This window comes from Bos mutus, chromosome 27 (assembly GCF_027580195.1).
Source record: "Bos mutus isolate GX-2022 chromosome 27, NWIPB_WYAK_1.1, whole genome shotgun sequence".
NCBI lineage: Eukaryota > Metazoa > Chordata > Mammalia > Artiodactyla > Bovidae > Bos > Bos mutus.
In genome coordinates, this window is record NC_091643.1 from 26,202,826 (window position 1) to 26,215,899 (window position 13,074).

The 13,074-nt window shown below is 35.9% G+C and overlaps 1 protein-coding gene across 19 annotated transcripts in view; it reads left to right on the top strand.

Annotated features, from left to right (window-relative positions):
- PCM1 (pericentriolar material 1) overlaps positions 1–13,074 on the top strand; it is a 91,038-nt gene that overhangs the window by 38,142 nt on the left and 39,822 nt on the right. For all 19 annotated transcript variants that reach the window (XM_070364076.1, XM_070364080.1, XM_070364083.1 and 16 more), the window contains 10 exons: positions 879–1,015; positions 1,154–1,283; positions 2,271–2,411; positions 3,210–3,400; positions 3,993–4,196; positions 5,970–6,189; positions 6,295–6,440; positions 7,337–7,527; positions 9,773–9,944; positions 12,387–12,745. In XM_070364076.1, the coding sequence (XP_070220177.1) occupies positions 879–1,015; positions 1,154–1,283; positions 2,271–2,411; positions 3,210–3,400; positions 3,993–4,196; positions 5,970–6,189; positions 6,295–6,440; positions 7,337–7,527; positions 9,773–9,944; positions 12,387–12,745 (1,891 nt within the window). The remainder of the gene's footprint in view (positions 1–878; positions 1,016–1,153; positions 1,284–2,270; positions 2,412–3,209; positions 3,401–3,992; positions 4,197–5,969; positions 6,190–6,294; positions 6,441–7,336; positions 7,528–9,772; positions 9,945–12,386; positions 12,746–13,074) is intronic.

Genomic DNA, 13,074 nt, shown 5'->3' on the forward strand with positions numbered 1-13,074 from the left:
AAGCTTACTGTATTAGTAATATATTAGCTTAGCTTTTAGATCCATGAGAAGACCAGAGTAACACCATGTCTAGAAGCTTAAAATGGATTAGACAGGTTTGCAATCTAGTCAGCTTTAACTCTTTAAGATTTTACTATAATTCTAAAAAAAAAAAAAAAAAAAAAGATTTTACTATAATTCTATATCCAGCAGTTAGAGTTTCAGTTGATATCTGCAGAGAAAGCATGTATAAAGTGTACAGTATTAAATATTTTTAAGAAAATGTGACAGATGACCTCCAGTCTTAACAGTTTAATAAGTACATTGATTTTAAAAGAAGATATGGACCTACTGTTAGGAAGATAAGTAATTTTTTGTTGTTTTTCCAGTGACACATTTGAGATGGTTCATTCTCATTAGCTTTTCTATTGGGAGCCATTGGTACTTGTTTCACAAACTAAATACCAAAGTGAGGAAATGGAAAACTAACTGAGCAAGTGATACTAGACATAAATTATTAAATTGTTGATATAAAAGTTATATATCTGAAGAAAAATGATCTCATATCAAGAGTTCCCAGCTTCAGTGATGCAGTTTTTATCTTTTTCATATAAACTGTTTTTTGATAGTTCACAATCTAGTCAAGGAAGGAAAAGTCAAACTAGTATTTGCCAGTACTAGGTAATTGGCAGCTCAAATTATTAATGTACTGTTTTAGTTTTAGTACTTTATTTCTTGTCATTGGTAGAAGATGAACTTCATTATTCTCTAAAAATCATGCTTTCCCTACTGCTTTCAATTTTATGTGAATTTTACAACCGAGTCATATTTTACTAAGTTATGAATTGGATAATGTCTTTACATATCAAGATGATTTTAATATAATGATGCTATTTTAGGACGATGATGCAGCCAATCAAGGAGTTACTTCTGTGGAGGATTTCTTCCCAGCAGAAGACACCAAACAAAATGCAAATAACACTAGAGGAAATGCCAATAAAACACAAAAAGATGCTAGAGTAAATGAAAAGGCAAGGTATGTTAAGCTTCTGACTTTCATGTCATAAAAATTTAGTGCTTGTTAGAAAGTCTCCATAGGTACTCTACTACATCATGTTTAATGCTGTTATCAGATTTATTGGAGTCCATAAATATAATGTCAATTTAATTATAGAGAGAAATTTTATGAGGCTAAACTACAGCAGCAACAGAGAGAACTCAAACAATTGCAGGAAGAAAGAAAGAAACTGATTGAGATTCAAGAGAAAATTCAAGAATTGCAAAAGGCATGTCCTAACCTACAGGTAATTAGGAAATTTCTTTGTTTGTCTGAAGAAAGATGTTTAAAGCCTTAATGTCAATTGAAAGTACTCCTTGTCTTTTCTAGTACTAATATGATAGATTTATAAATCTTTCATGATTAAAGAAATGGAGGGACAAATGAAATGGGTTAGGGATGTACCTTTATACTGTGAAAGATAGCATGTATGAATTAACTCTGATTATTTACATTCTTCACTTGTTGGGCTGCCTGGCTAGTGATTCAGAACATGTGTGTTCATAACTATTTATTAAGATATTTTGGTTTGAACTTTGCAGTTAAGGGAGAAGCATTTCCATTTCTTACTGGTCTAAAATTACATGGTAAAGCTGTTAAGCTACTGTGAGTTTTTTTGGAAATTAAAATACTTTATTTGTAGTTTGAATATTATATGTATATATGCTTATTAAATGGTACCCCACACATGGGTGTTTGAGATTGAGCAGAGAATGTACAGTCTTTGTCCATGTCATGTAATCAGGAGTAGGGTTAATATGGGAGGGAACTATCCATTCTTTTGGAGGTTTTTCCTACACTTTATTGTTATGAATAGCTTTATTTATGAGTCAGGTTTTGTTTTCAAAGAAAAGGAGATGTATCAAGTGATATTTCTAATATAACTTTGTTTTCTAGATGTTTATCTTTTATTCTTTGTCTACATCTTTTTTCTTGTTCCCAGTCTAAATACCAGAGGAATATATGCTAGAGTTGGGTTGAGTATATGACATTTTCCACAGTAATGTTTTATTCCTCATGTTCTGGAGGGTTAGTAATACTGATCATCTTTAGCCTGCATTTTCATCTTGTTTTCTTATGTTAGGTTTTCTTTGAATCATGATGGCAATTGAGGTGTGGCAATAAAAAACTAAATATGGTACCAAAGCCCTAGAGAAATGGTGAATAATTGCTTTTATGAAATTAACATAATTACTTTAATTCTTTATAATAGTTTTTATTAATTCTTTTTTAGCTGTCAGCTGCTAGTGTGGGTAATTGTCCCACAAAAACACATATGCCAGCTGTTACTTCATCCCCAACCGTTAATGAGAATGAAGCCAGTACAAACAAATCTGGTTTTGAGCCTCATGATTCTTCAGTGGTAGATAATGAGGTATTGTATATTGCATCTTGTTCCTGGGTCTTAAGTCATGTCTTAAGGAAGAAAACTGAATATCCGTGAAACATGTTTTTAAATGTAGCCTATTATGTAGCCTATTAAGTTGTGGAAAGAAATAATTTTTTCCAAAAAGTAATTAAGTTGAGATACTTCTAAATATCTTAAGTCTTGCCCTTTATTAACAAATATTTGGCAGACTTGTATGTAAGGAATAGTTACAGTAAGTAGTATTCATTTCAATTAGAAAAACTTGTCCTTTGGCATTTTATTTATATGTGATTTGTGGAAAACATAACAACTTTCTCTCAATAGTTGATGAAGTTAATATGTCCGTGTTCAGTTGCTTAGTCATGTCTGACTCTTTTGCAGCCACATGGACTGTGGCACAGGCTCCTCTGTCCATGGGATTTCCCAGACATGAATACTGGAGTGGGTTGCCATTTCCTCCTCCAGGGAATCTTCCTGACCCAGAGATGGAAACCGTGACTTGCGTGTCTCCTGACTGTATTCATTAAGAATTAATGGTTGCCTAATTTTTTTTTTCTAATTTTATTTTATTTTTAAACTTTACATAATTGTATTAGTTTTGCCAAATATCAAAATGAATCCGCCACAGGTATACATGTTATTACTAAAATAGCATTTTAACCTTCATGGGTGTCTCAGTGTAGAAAGGATAGAGTCAGGATAGAAATTTTTGTTGGTGTTAGCAATAGTATTAACCTGTTTTTCTTTAAGGCTGAAACAAATCCAGTATTTATAGTAACTTGACTGTAACTTTTGAAATAACAGGTATGGTCAGATATGCGAAGACATGAAATGTTAAGGGAGGAGCTACGACAGAGAAGAAAGCAGCTGGAAGCTCTGATGGCTGAACATCAGAGGAGGCAAGGTCTGGCTGAAACTGCATCTCCAGTGGCTGTTTCACTGAGAAGTGATGGATCTGAGAACCTGTGTACACCTCAGCAAAGCAGAACAGAAAAGTAAGAGAGGTGTTTAAATCAGTTTAAAAAATACCACCAACTTAACACTTGTAGGATAGGCAAGCCTCATTTTCCCTCTGCATCACAGCACAAGTCTGCTATTGCAGTGAGGCTTGGGTGTTATGCATCACCTTTGTGACTCAGTGCAGCTACTTTCTGTTGTAACTTCTCATAGCATCACTTTTCTCTCTTTTAAAATTTTTTTAAAAAATTACTAAGACACTTGACCAAACTGATAGAGATTTTCTTGAGGGTTTTGATCTAGAAAACTGTCACTCATGGAAAAGTTAAAAGCTGAGGGAGGTTTACTTTAGGAATGAGTCCCAGGGGATATGATTACTGGTTTAATCTATTTGAAGAATTGTTTTGTGGAAGTCAGAGTAAACATTTTATATTACAGCAGTTGGAGAGTAACAGCCATCTCATAGTTAATTATCCCTAAATGAAGTTTTATATACACAACCCATGTATGCATATACATGTACATATATTTATGTAATTTTTTTTGGTGAGGGGTATAGAGTTTGTTTCATAGTAGGAGGTGAAGTAGCTCATCTCCAGAATGATCTGTATTTTGTCTCTTAATCTCCAGAACAATGGCAACTTGGGGAGGTTCTACCCAGTGTGCCCTAGATGAAGAAGGGGATGAAGATGGTTACCTTTCTGAAGGAATTATTCGGACAGATGAAGAGGAGGAAGAGGAGGAGCAAGATGCCAGTTCCAATGATAACTTTCATATGTATCCTCCAAACAGTGCAAATCGTAATTCTTACAATGTAAAGGAAACTAAAAATAGGTTAGTTTCAGTGTTTCAACTTTTTGCTTGATTTTAAAGAGTTTCCTGTCTTTCTGACACCAAGCAGTTCTTCAGTTACCTGAACCAAGTGCATGTTCCACTACATAATTCCAACACTAACTGCCTGGAGTTGGCCAGACTCCACAGGTTAGGAGACTCAGTCCCAAGAAGAGTGCCCTCACTTCAGATGCCACTTTAAAGTCTCGAGTCTTCAGAGCACCCGCACTTCTGTATGACTTGGCTATAGATTTTGGGATTTCCTGGCTTTGCTTTGCTGACAAAGGTCTGTATAGTCAAAGCTATGGTTTTTCCAGTAGTCATGTATGGATGTAAGAGTTGGACCATAAAGAACGCTGAGTGCCAAAGAATTAATGCTTTTGAACTGTAGTGCTGGGAAGACTGTTGTGCTGGGCAGACTCTCAAGAGTCCCTTGCATAGGAAGGAGATCAAACCAGTCAATCCTAAAGGAAATCAACCCTGAATATTCATTGGAAGGACTGATGCTGAAGCTCCAATACTTTGGCCATCTGGTGCTAGGACCTGACTCCTTGGAAAAGACTGATGCTGGGAAAGATTGAAGGTGGGAGGAGAAGGGGGTGACAGAGGATGAGATGGCTGGATGGCATCACTGACTCGATGGACATGAGTTTGAGCAAACTCAGGGAGATAGTGATGGACAGAGAAGCCCGGCGTGTGCAGTTAGGACGTGACTTAGCAACTGAACAACAACAGCAACAGCCTCTTTCATGTTCCATCATTTGCTAAAACAGCTCATAGAGCTCTGGAAAATACTTGTATTTACTAACTTATGAAAGATATTACTCAGAGAAAGAGATGTGTAAAGCATGGGTGGGTTGGGAAGGAGCAAAGAGTTTTTATGCCCTCTCTGGGCACATCAGCTGCCTAGTACTTCACTGTGTTCAACCCAGAAGCTGTCCTCACCATGCTGTTTATGAGTTTTTATGGTGATTTCTTTACACAGGCAGAATTGATTAAGTTATTGGCGATTAAGCTCAGTCTCCCTCCCTGGAAGTTTGGGGAATGCTGAAAGTTCCAACCTAACATCTGGTTGGTTTTTCTGGTGACCAGTCCTCATCATGAAGCTAACTAGGGTTTGCCAAAAGGAGCGCATGATGAATAACAGAAGCAGTTGGCACTCAGGAGATGGTCAGGAGTTAGGAGCTCTGTGCTGGGAACCTGGGACAAAGACCACATAGGGTGTTTACTTTATCACAGGAGACTGTTGTCAAGATAGATTCCAGCTCGATAGCAGGAAGGTTGATTATCTTTGATCTTCACTCTTGTTTTGGGGAATTAAGCAAAAATAAAAATCATAGATAGTAAAAAAAAAGATGTGTCAGCAAAGATGTCTACTGCATTGTTATTTATAACCAAAATACATTTCATGTATAAAAAGATGGTTTAAGTAGTTGCACTTGATGGGGTGTTATGTGGCTAAGCTTAAAGGCTTGAAGAGTGGGAAAATGCTTGTGATAAAGTATCCATAATAACTTTTCATTTTGAAGAATACAGAATTATATGAACTCTTCTCTGTAAAACATAAGTGAAAAAAGACTGAAAAGGAATGCAAAGTGATACTGTACAAGACTAGAAATCCGGAATTTTTCTCACTCTATTTTACATACATTTTAAGTTCAGTGAACTTAAAAATGGAATACAGGCGTATGGGACCAAGCAGGGTATCAAGGTTTTTTGCTAGATTTAAAATACACATAATTACATAAAATGACAATGCTTTAAATCTTGTGTTAGGTGGAAGAACAATCGCCCTTTTTCAGCAGATGGAAATTATCGTCCTTTAGCCAAGACAAGACAACAGAATATCAGCATGCAGCGTCAGGAAAACCTTCGCTGGGTGTCCGAACTCTCTTATGTAGAAGAGAAAGAACAATGGCAAGAACAAATTAATCAGCTAAAGAAACAACTTGATTTCAGTGTCAATATTTGTCAGACTTTAATGCAAGACCAGCAGGTAAAGTTTACTCTGCAAGTAAATTTTTTTAATCTTGTTTTTGAAGCAGTACACATTTTTCTCAAGTCATTGGTAACTGTTAAGGAAAATTTTTTCTTTCCACAGACTCTGTCTTGTCTGCTACAAACTCTTCTCACGAGTCCTTATAGTGTTATGCCCAGCAGTGTTGCATCCCCGCAAGTGCACCTTATAATGCACCAGTTGAACCAGTGCTATACCCAGCTAACGTGGCAGCAGAATAATGTACAGAGGTAATTTGCTCCTTAGAAGTAGTGAGAATGTGTACTCAGTGCTAAAGCTCAGTTTTAGCATTGGTTTGCAGTGTAAAAGCAAAGGTTTTACAGTTACCTTCTGGGAGAGAAGGGCTGAACCAAATTGCATTTTTGAATCTTCTCTGATTCCTGAGAATTTTATAAGCAGTGATTTTTGCCTAATGTTTTCTTTTAATTCTGTGGACCAGACTTAAAAAAAATAACTATGGTTTTCAACTTTACACTTAACCTTAGGTGAAAGTGTTGTCATTATGCCTATCTGATAGAAGTGCTAAGTGTAGTTCTTGTTGCAAAGGCTAAGTTATTAAGCATGCAGCACAAGCAAATATTTGTTATAGTAAACATCAGAGCAGCCAGTTTGTTCCACATACCATTTTTTGTTTTGTTTTTAATTAACTGTTATTTAACATTATAAATAATGTTATATTTATTATTATAAATATAATAAATATAATTATGGCTGGGTTGGATTTTCATTGCTGTGTGGGTTTTTCTCTAGTTGCAGTGAACATGGGCTACTCTGTAGTTGGCACAGGCTTCTTATTGCAGTGGCTTCTCCTGTTGTAGAGCGTGGGCTCTAGGGCGCCCAGGCTTCAGTAGTTGTGGTTCTCAGTCTCTTGAGCACAGGCTCAGTAGTTGTGGCACGTGGGCTTAGTTAATCCGTGGCACATGGGATCTTTGCAGACTAGGGATCGAACTCATGTCTCCTGCATTGGTAGGCAGATTCTTTACCACTGAGCCACCAGAGAACCCTGTGTTCCACATACTGTTGAATCATTTTATATATATATATACACACACACACACTTGGATATACTTGACATAGATGCTAATGTAACTAATCTTTAAATTACTGACTCCTTCAATTTTTATAGGTTGAAACAAATGCTCAGTGAACTCATGCACCAACAAAATCAGCATCCAGAAAAACCTGCAAGCAAGGAAGGAGGCAGTGGTGCATCACACCCTCCTTCTCCCAGTTTATTTTGTCCTTTCAACTTTCCAACTCAGCCTGTAAATCTGTTTAACCTACCGGGATTTACTAATTTTTCATCATTTGCACCAAGTAAGTGGCCAAAAACTTAAAGGAAAATAAGTAAATGCAGAGTCCTTGAGAATAACATTTGTGTAATACATGGATTTTTATCATTTACTTTTGGAATGGTAGGAAGTGTTTGCAAAGAAAAATATAAATTCTTCTCTACTTTAATTCTTTATAGTGAGTGTTTAAACTGAATATGGTTGCTAGTGAAATAAAGTTATGAAATGTTTGCTTAGTCTTAACATCTTTGAATTATTCCACAGCTATTTATCAAAGAAAGAAATTAACTTGTCTACTGACTACTATACATCAGGTACTCTGTAAGATATTAGGAGAGAAGAGGTGCATAGGACAGCACCCTTCTAGAGGAGTTTTATGTCTTCGTAGGGAGATAAACCTCTAGGCTAAGGGTGACTGTTTGGTTCAGGCTCATATTTACTTTTATTTAGTTCAGACTTTTTTCAGACTTTCTCCACCTGTCATGTGCCATACAGTATATAAGTGGCTGGGGTTCAAAGATGAGTAAAGCTGATGCTTTAAGGAATTTAAGAGTCTAGTGGGGAAGCTAAAAGTGTCAGTAAATGCTTGGTGCTTTGTCATGGGTGCTGTAGGCTGGGTGCAGGTGGGGTTGAATAGCCTGCTTTTTGCGGGTACCGGATTGTCTGCAAATCTAGAAAGGGATAGTAAAGCTAAAGAACCAATAGAACTTTTTTCCAGGGAGTTTAGAAGGGAAAGGACTTTCTGATCAGTGGAACCACTTAGAGTTGCAAAGCAGGGGAACAAGTGTATCATGTAAAGAATTTAGAGGTCATAAAGTGTGGCTGGTGTTTTGGGCCTTGGCAGGGGCAGAGTAGTTCATGTGCTGGAACACAGCAGAGGCCCTTGTGCTGGGCAAAGAAGCTTGGACTTTCCATTGCTTACTAGAGGGGACACTGGCGGACTTTGGGCAGAGGAATGGCATGAAATTTATATTTTAGAATGATGACACTAGTCATAGAGTTGATTGAGATTGGGGGGACAGAGCTGAGAGTATAGATGGTGAACAAAAGGCTATTGCAGTAATAGCAGGAAGGGGACGATAGCTTGACCTAAGACATTGGCAGTAGTGATAAGAAAAAGGAGTAATTTTAAAAATGTTCTGGAGATAGAATGTTCAGTTAGATGGGTCATGAAGAGAGAGGAGTTGAAGGTGTTTGCCAGAGAATATATGAAGAGAAAAAGGGTTGGGAGGGTTTTGTAAATATAAATATCCATGTATCACAGTGTATTTTCTTAATGGGATTGTAAAAGTAATAGTGTTAAACAGTTTAACAAGTTTTTTAGTTCTTGAGTGTGGGTTAATACTGGCAGTAAATGTTTTTTGACTAGGCTGTTTAAGTAACAAATAATATAGGCAATTAAACGTACTGTTCCTTTTTGTCATAATACGCCTTCTACCAATGGCAGCTCTGTTCAGAGACTGTTCATTCTTCATCATGTAGTTCAGTTTCCTGAAACCTTGTTCCCCTTCTCCTCCAAGTTGTTAGTGGCCCCTTTGCAAATACCTCTGATGCAGCACTGTATGTTAAAGTATGTGATTATATTTTACTTCTCAGTTAGATTGGAAAGAACCTGAGCTTTGGAGTCATGCAGACCTGAGATCTAACTTTTGCTTTCATTTACTAGGCATTTGATCTCTAAGCCTATTTTCTCACTAGTCAAATAAATACAGTACCTATTTCACAGCATTGTTTTGAGCATTGAAAGAAGTAACATGTAATGCACCTACAGTAGAGTCTAATGCACCTGCAGTAGAGTCATGCTTACTTTGATAAATATCATGTATTATTTTTTCTAACTTTTAACTCTTAAGGAGGTGGGGATCGATATTTATCTTTGAATCACCAATGCTGAAAACATAGTAGGACTGAGCTGCAAAACAGTGATTAAATAAATGAGTGATGTTGTTTAGTTGCTAAATCGTGTCCAACTCTTTTGCAACCCCATGGATTGTAGCCCATCAGGCTCCTCTGTCCATGGGATTTCCCCAGCAAGAATACTGGAGTGGGCTGCCATTTCCTTCTCTAGGGGATCTTCCTGACCCAGGGATCAAACCTTCATCTCCTGCATTGGCAGGTGGATTCTTTACCACTGAACCACCCTGTTAGTTTATTTTAATTAGTTTTTTGTTTTGGTGGATTGGAATGGCACATTTAATTAAAACTATCTTTGAATTTTGTTTTAAGGTTAAAGGTGCTTCTGTATCTTACCCATTGTTTTTATTTACTAGGTATGAATTTCAGCCCTTTATTTCCTTCTAATTTTGGAGATTTTTCTCAAAATATTTCTACACCCACTGAACAGCAGCAACCGTTAGCCCAGAATCCTTCAGGGAAAACAGAATACATGGCTTTTCCAAAACCTTTTGAAAGTAGTTCTTCTATTGGAGCAGAAAAACAAAGGTACTTTATTGTAAACATAATCCATTATTTGCTTAAGCGTCACTTGGTGATTATATGTATTATATGTCATTTGAAAATGTAATTAGGGAGGATGTTTGTGATTGTTTGGCTTGAGAGTGTTGAGAATGAAGCTTTGACTTCTTACCAGAGGTCTCTCAGGCATACATCTGCTGCTAACGCTGGTTCAAAAACAGTTCAGAGTTTTGATCAGAGTGTCCTGTGGGATTCAGTTTGAAAGAATAAGACCTAATCTATAGAGTATCTTTGGCCTTGATTTGTACCTTTCTTTAAGATTATAAACAGTTCACTGTTCATTGGTTTAGAACTGGAAACTAACATTAACTACTGGAGGATGGTTTTTATAAAGTGATGACTTGTTTGATTCATAGCCCCTGATTAGAGTATGTGCCCAGGGTGCATCCAGACACAATGTTGAATGCTATTAGATTGTAAAAACAAATTTTGCCAAGAAAGTTTTAGTGATACATACTATCAGTCATAGTCAGGATTTTCTTTGTTTCTCACACGTTTACTATTTTTTCAATGTGATATTCTTCCCAGTTATAATTTTGACTCAAATAGTGTGAAAGACTTACTGGCCCGGGTTAATCATTCTCTAAGCATTTTTATGGCTCAGTAAATAAGTTTTTTATGATTGTTTTAATCCAGAAAATGATTTTGATAGCCAGCTGATAAAAATATTATAACCTTTTTATTGTTATTTCCTTCAGAAAAACTTTAAAAGGATGAAAAATTCGATTTGTTGAGCCTAATACTTGTTCTGTCAGAAGTATCTGTATGATTTTGTCTTTCCTATTCCTTTATAAATATATGTCACATTACTTTCCTTTTAGTTATGTGTTGGGGCATGTCTCAAGCTCTTAGCACTTTGATAGTTTTTAAATCATGAACTTTTTTTATTTTTTACTTAATTAACAACAAATTCTTAGAATTTGACTTCCTGTTTGTCTTGAGGAATCCTGGGATAGACTGCCCTGAACTTGTTGATGCCTTTTCTTAGCTGTAGTAACCACTTTTTCCTACTAAGTCTCATTTTATTCTGTGAAAGTATCCTATTGTCAGAGCCTGAGACCGTGTTTAGTGCTCAGTTGCCATTCAAAAATGATTTAAGCAATGGACATTTATTCAAAGCCTTAGCCTTCCTGTTGAAAGGTCCCTACTTCAGTATTAACTGTATTTTATATTTAATTGATAGTTAAAAAATAAAGGATGGATCTGGATATTACTGTTTTAAATATTTGACTACTTCAGATTAGACCTCATCTCTTGCTAAAATTTCAGCTGTTATAGATTCTCTGAATTAAATGGCTGGAGATAACAAAGAGGTCAAATGAAACCTTGTAGTCTTGAGCTGGGATCAGGAAACTGTTCCTATAAAGGCCTAGCTAGTAAATATTGCTAGAGATAGAGATAACCATTTGTCTATGCCATTTTTGCACAGAAGCATTCATAAACAGTTATGTAAACATATTAATTGCTGTGTTCCAATAACATTTGATCTATGATCAGTGAAGTTTGAATTTTATATGATTTTCATGTGTCACAAGCTATTTTTCTCTGTTTTTTCCCCAACCTTTTAAGAATATAAAGCTCATTCATAGCTCTCAGGCCATACAAAAACAGGCAGCAAGCTGAATTTGGCATGTAAACTGTAGGTCTGCTGTCTTTATCTTGAGTTACTCCCTGTAGATCAGTGTCTCCCAAATTATATTCTTAGGAACACTGTTGTCCATGTCAGGTTCTGTAATAAAAAGTTTTGTACATCCTATTCACTGTGTTCTCTTCTAAGACATATATTAAAGGACATTGGCATATTAAAAGTTCTGAGAAGTGCCTGTTTAACTTTGTTTTGCCCATTTTCCCCCAGACTTAGTTAACCATTAAATTCCTGTTAACATATTCAAGGATGTTTAGTAGATAAAATTTGGAAAGTGACACTAGACTAATAGAGCTAAACGAGGTTTAATGTGCAGAGAAATAAATTACTCGTTATGTGACCAATTGTCTTCACCAAATTCTGGTTATATTTGGACTGCTGTAGGTGACACAGATCCATGTATGTTTCCAGCTATGGTTCTTTTTCAGTTGTTTCTGTGTTTTTTTTTTTCCTTTTGTGTCCCATCCTCCCTTGATTTTTCTTTCCCACTCTTTTCCATCTTGAATGTTGGATCTTTGGAACTTGAACTAGTGAAAATGGTTTAGTGAGAAAGATCCAAAATTAAATTTTAAAATAATTTAGTAAATTAGTCTGTGTAATGTTTTCATATTTAATGTATATTTGGTGAGAATATTTTTATAGTCTGTTGACAATTTTTATTTATCTGACTCTACTAGTACACTACAAATTAAGTATATCTGGAGTTTTCCATAGACATAGAAATGTATCATTGTAATATATAAAAACTTATTTTCATTGGTAAGGAATCAAAAACAGCCTGAAGAGGAGGTGGAGAACAGTAGGACACCATGGTTTTATGACCAAGAAGGTGAAGTAGAAAAGCCATTTCTCAAGACTGGATTTGCAGTGTCTGTAGAGAAAACAACAAATAGTAATCGCAAAAATCAACTAGATACCAGTAGGAGAAGACGCCAGTTTGATGAAGTGTCCTTAGAAAGCTTTAACAGTATGCTTGACCCAGTAGATCCAACAACAGTAACTAAAACATTCAAGTCAAGAAAAGCATCTGCACAGGCCAGCCTGGCATCTAAAGATAAAACTCCCAAATCAAAGAGTAAGAAGAGGCATTCTGCTCAGCCGAAAAGCAGAGTGAAAAATATTGGTAAGTACTGAAATTTGTTGACTGTTGATAAGCCTAACTATTGGTAACCTTACTCTCACTGTTGTAAATAATTGCAGTATGGCTAGATGTGTAGGTGCTGTTTAGACCCACTTGAATAAAGTCATTTTTTAGTTACCTTTGAGAACATTTTAAATAAAATGTATCAAGTAGGATTTAATGTTGTAGATATTTTAAAACATAACATTTATTCTTTTTAGTGCCTTCTTAAAACTTCTTATGTTTCCTATGTATGGTGGTTCCTGTGAGTTTGGAAGTTTTTACTATTCTATAGTTTAATATTACACGTAACACTTTATTCATGACTTCTG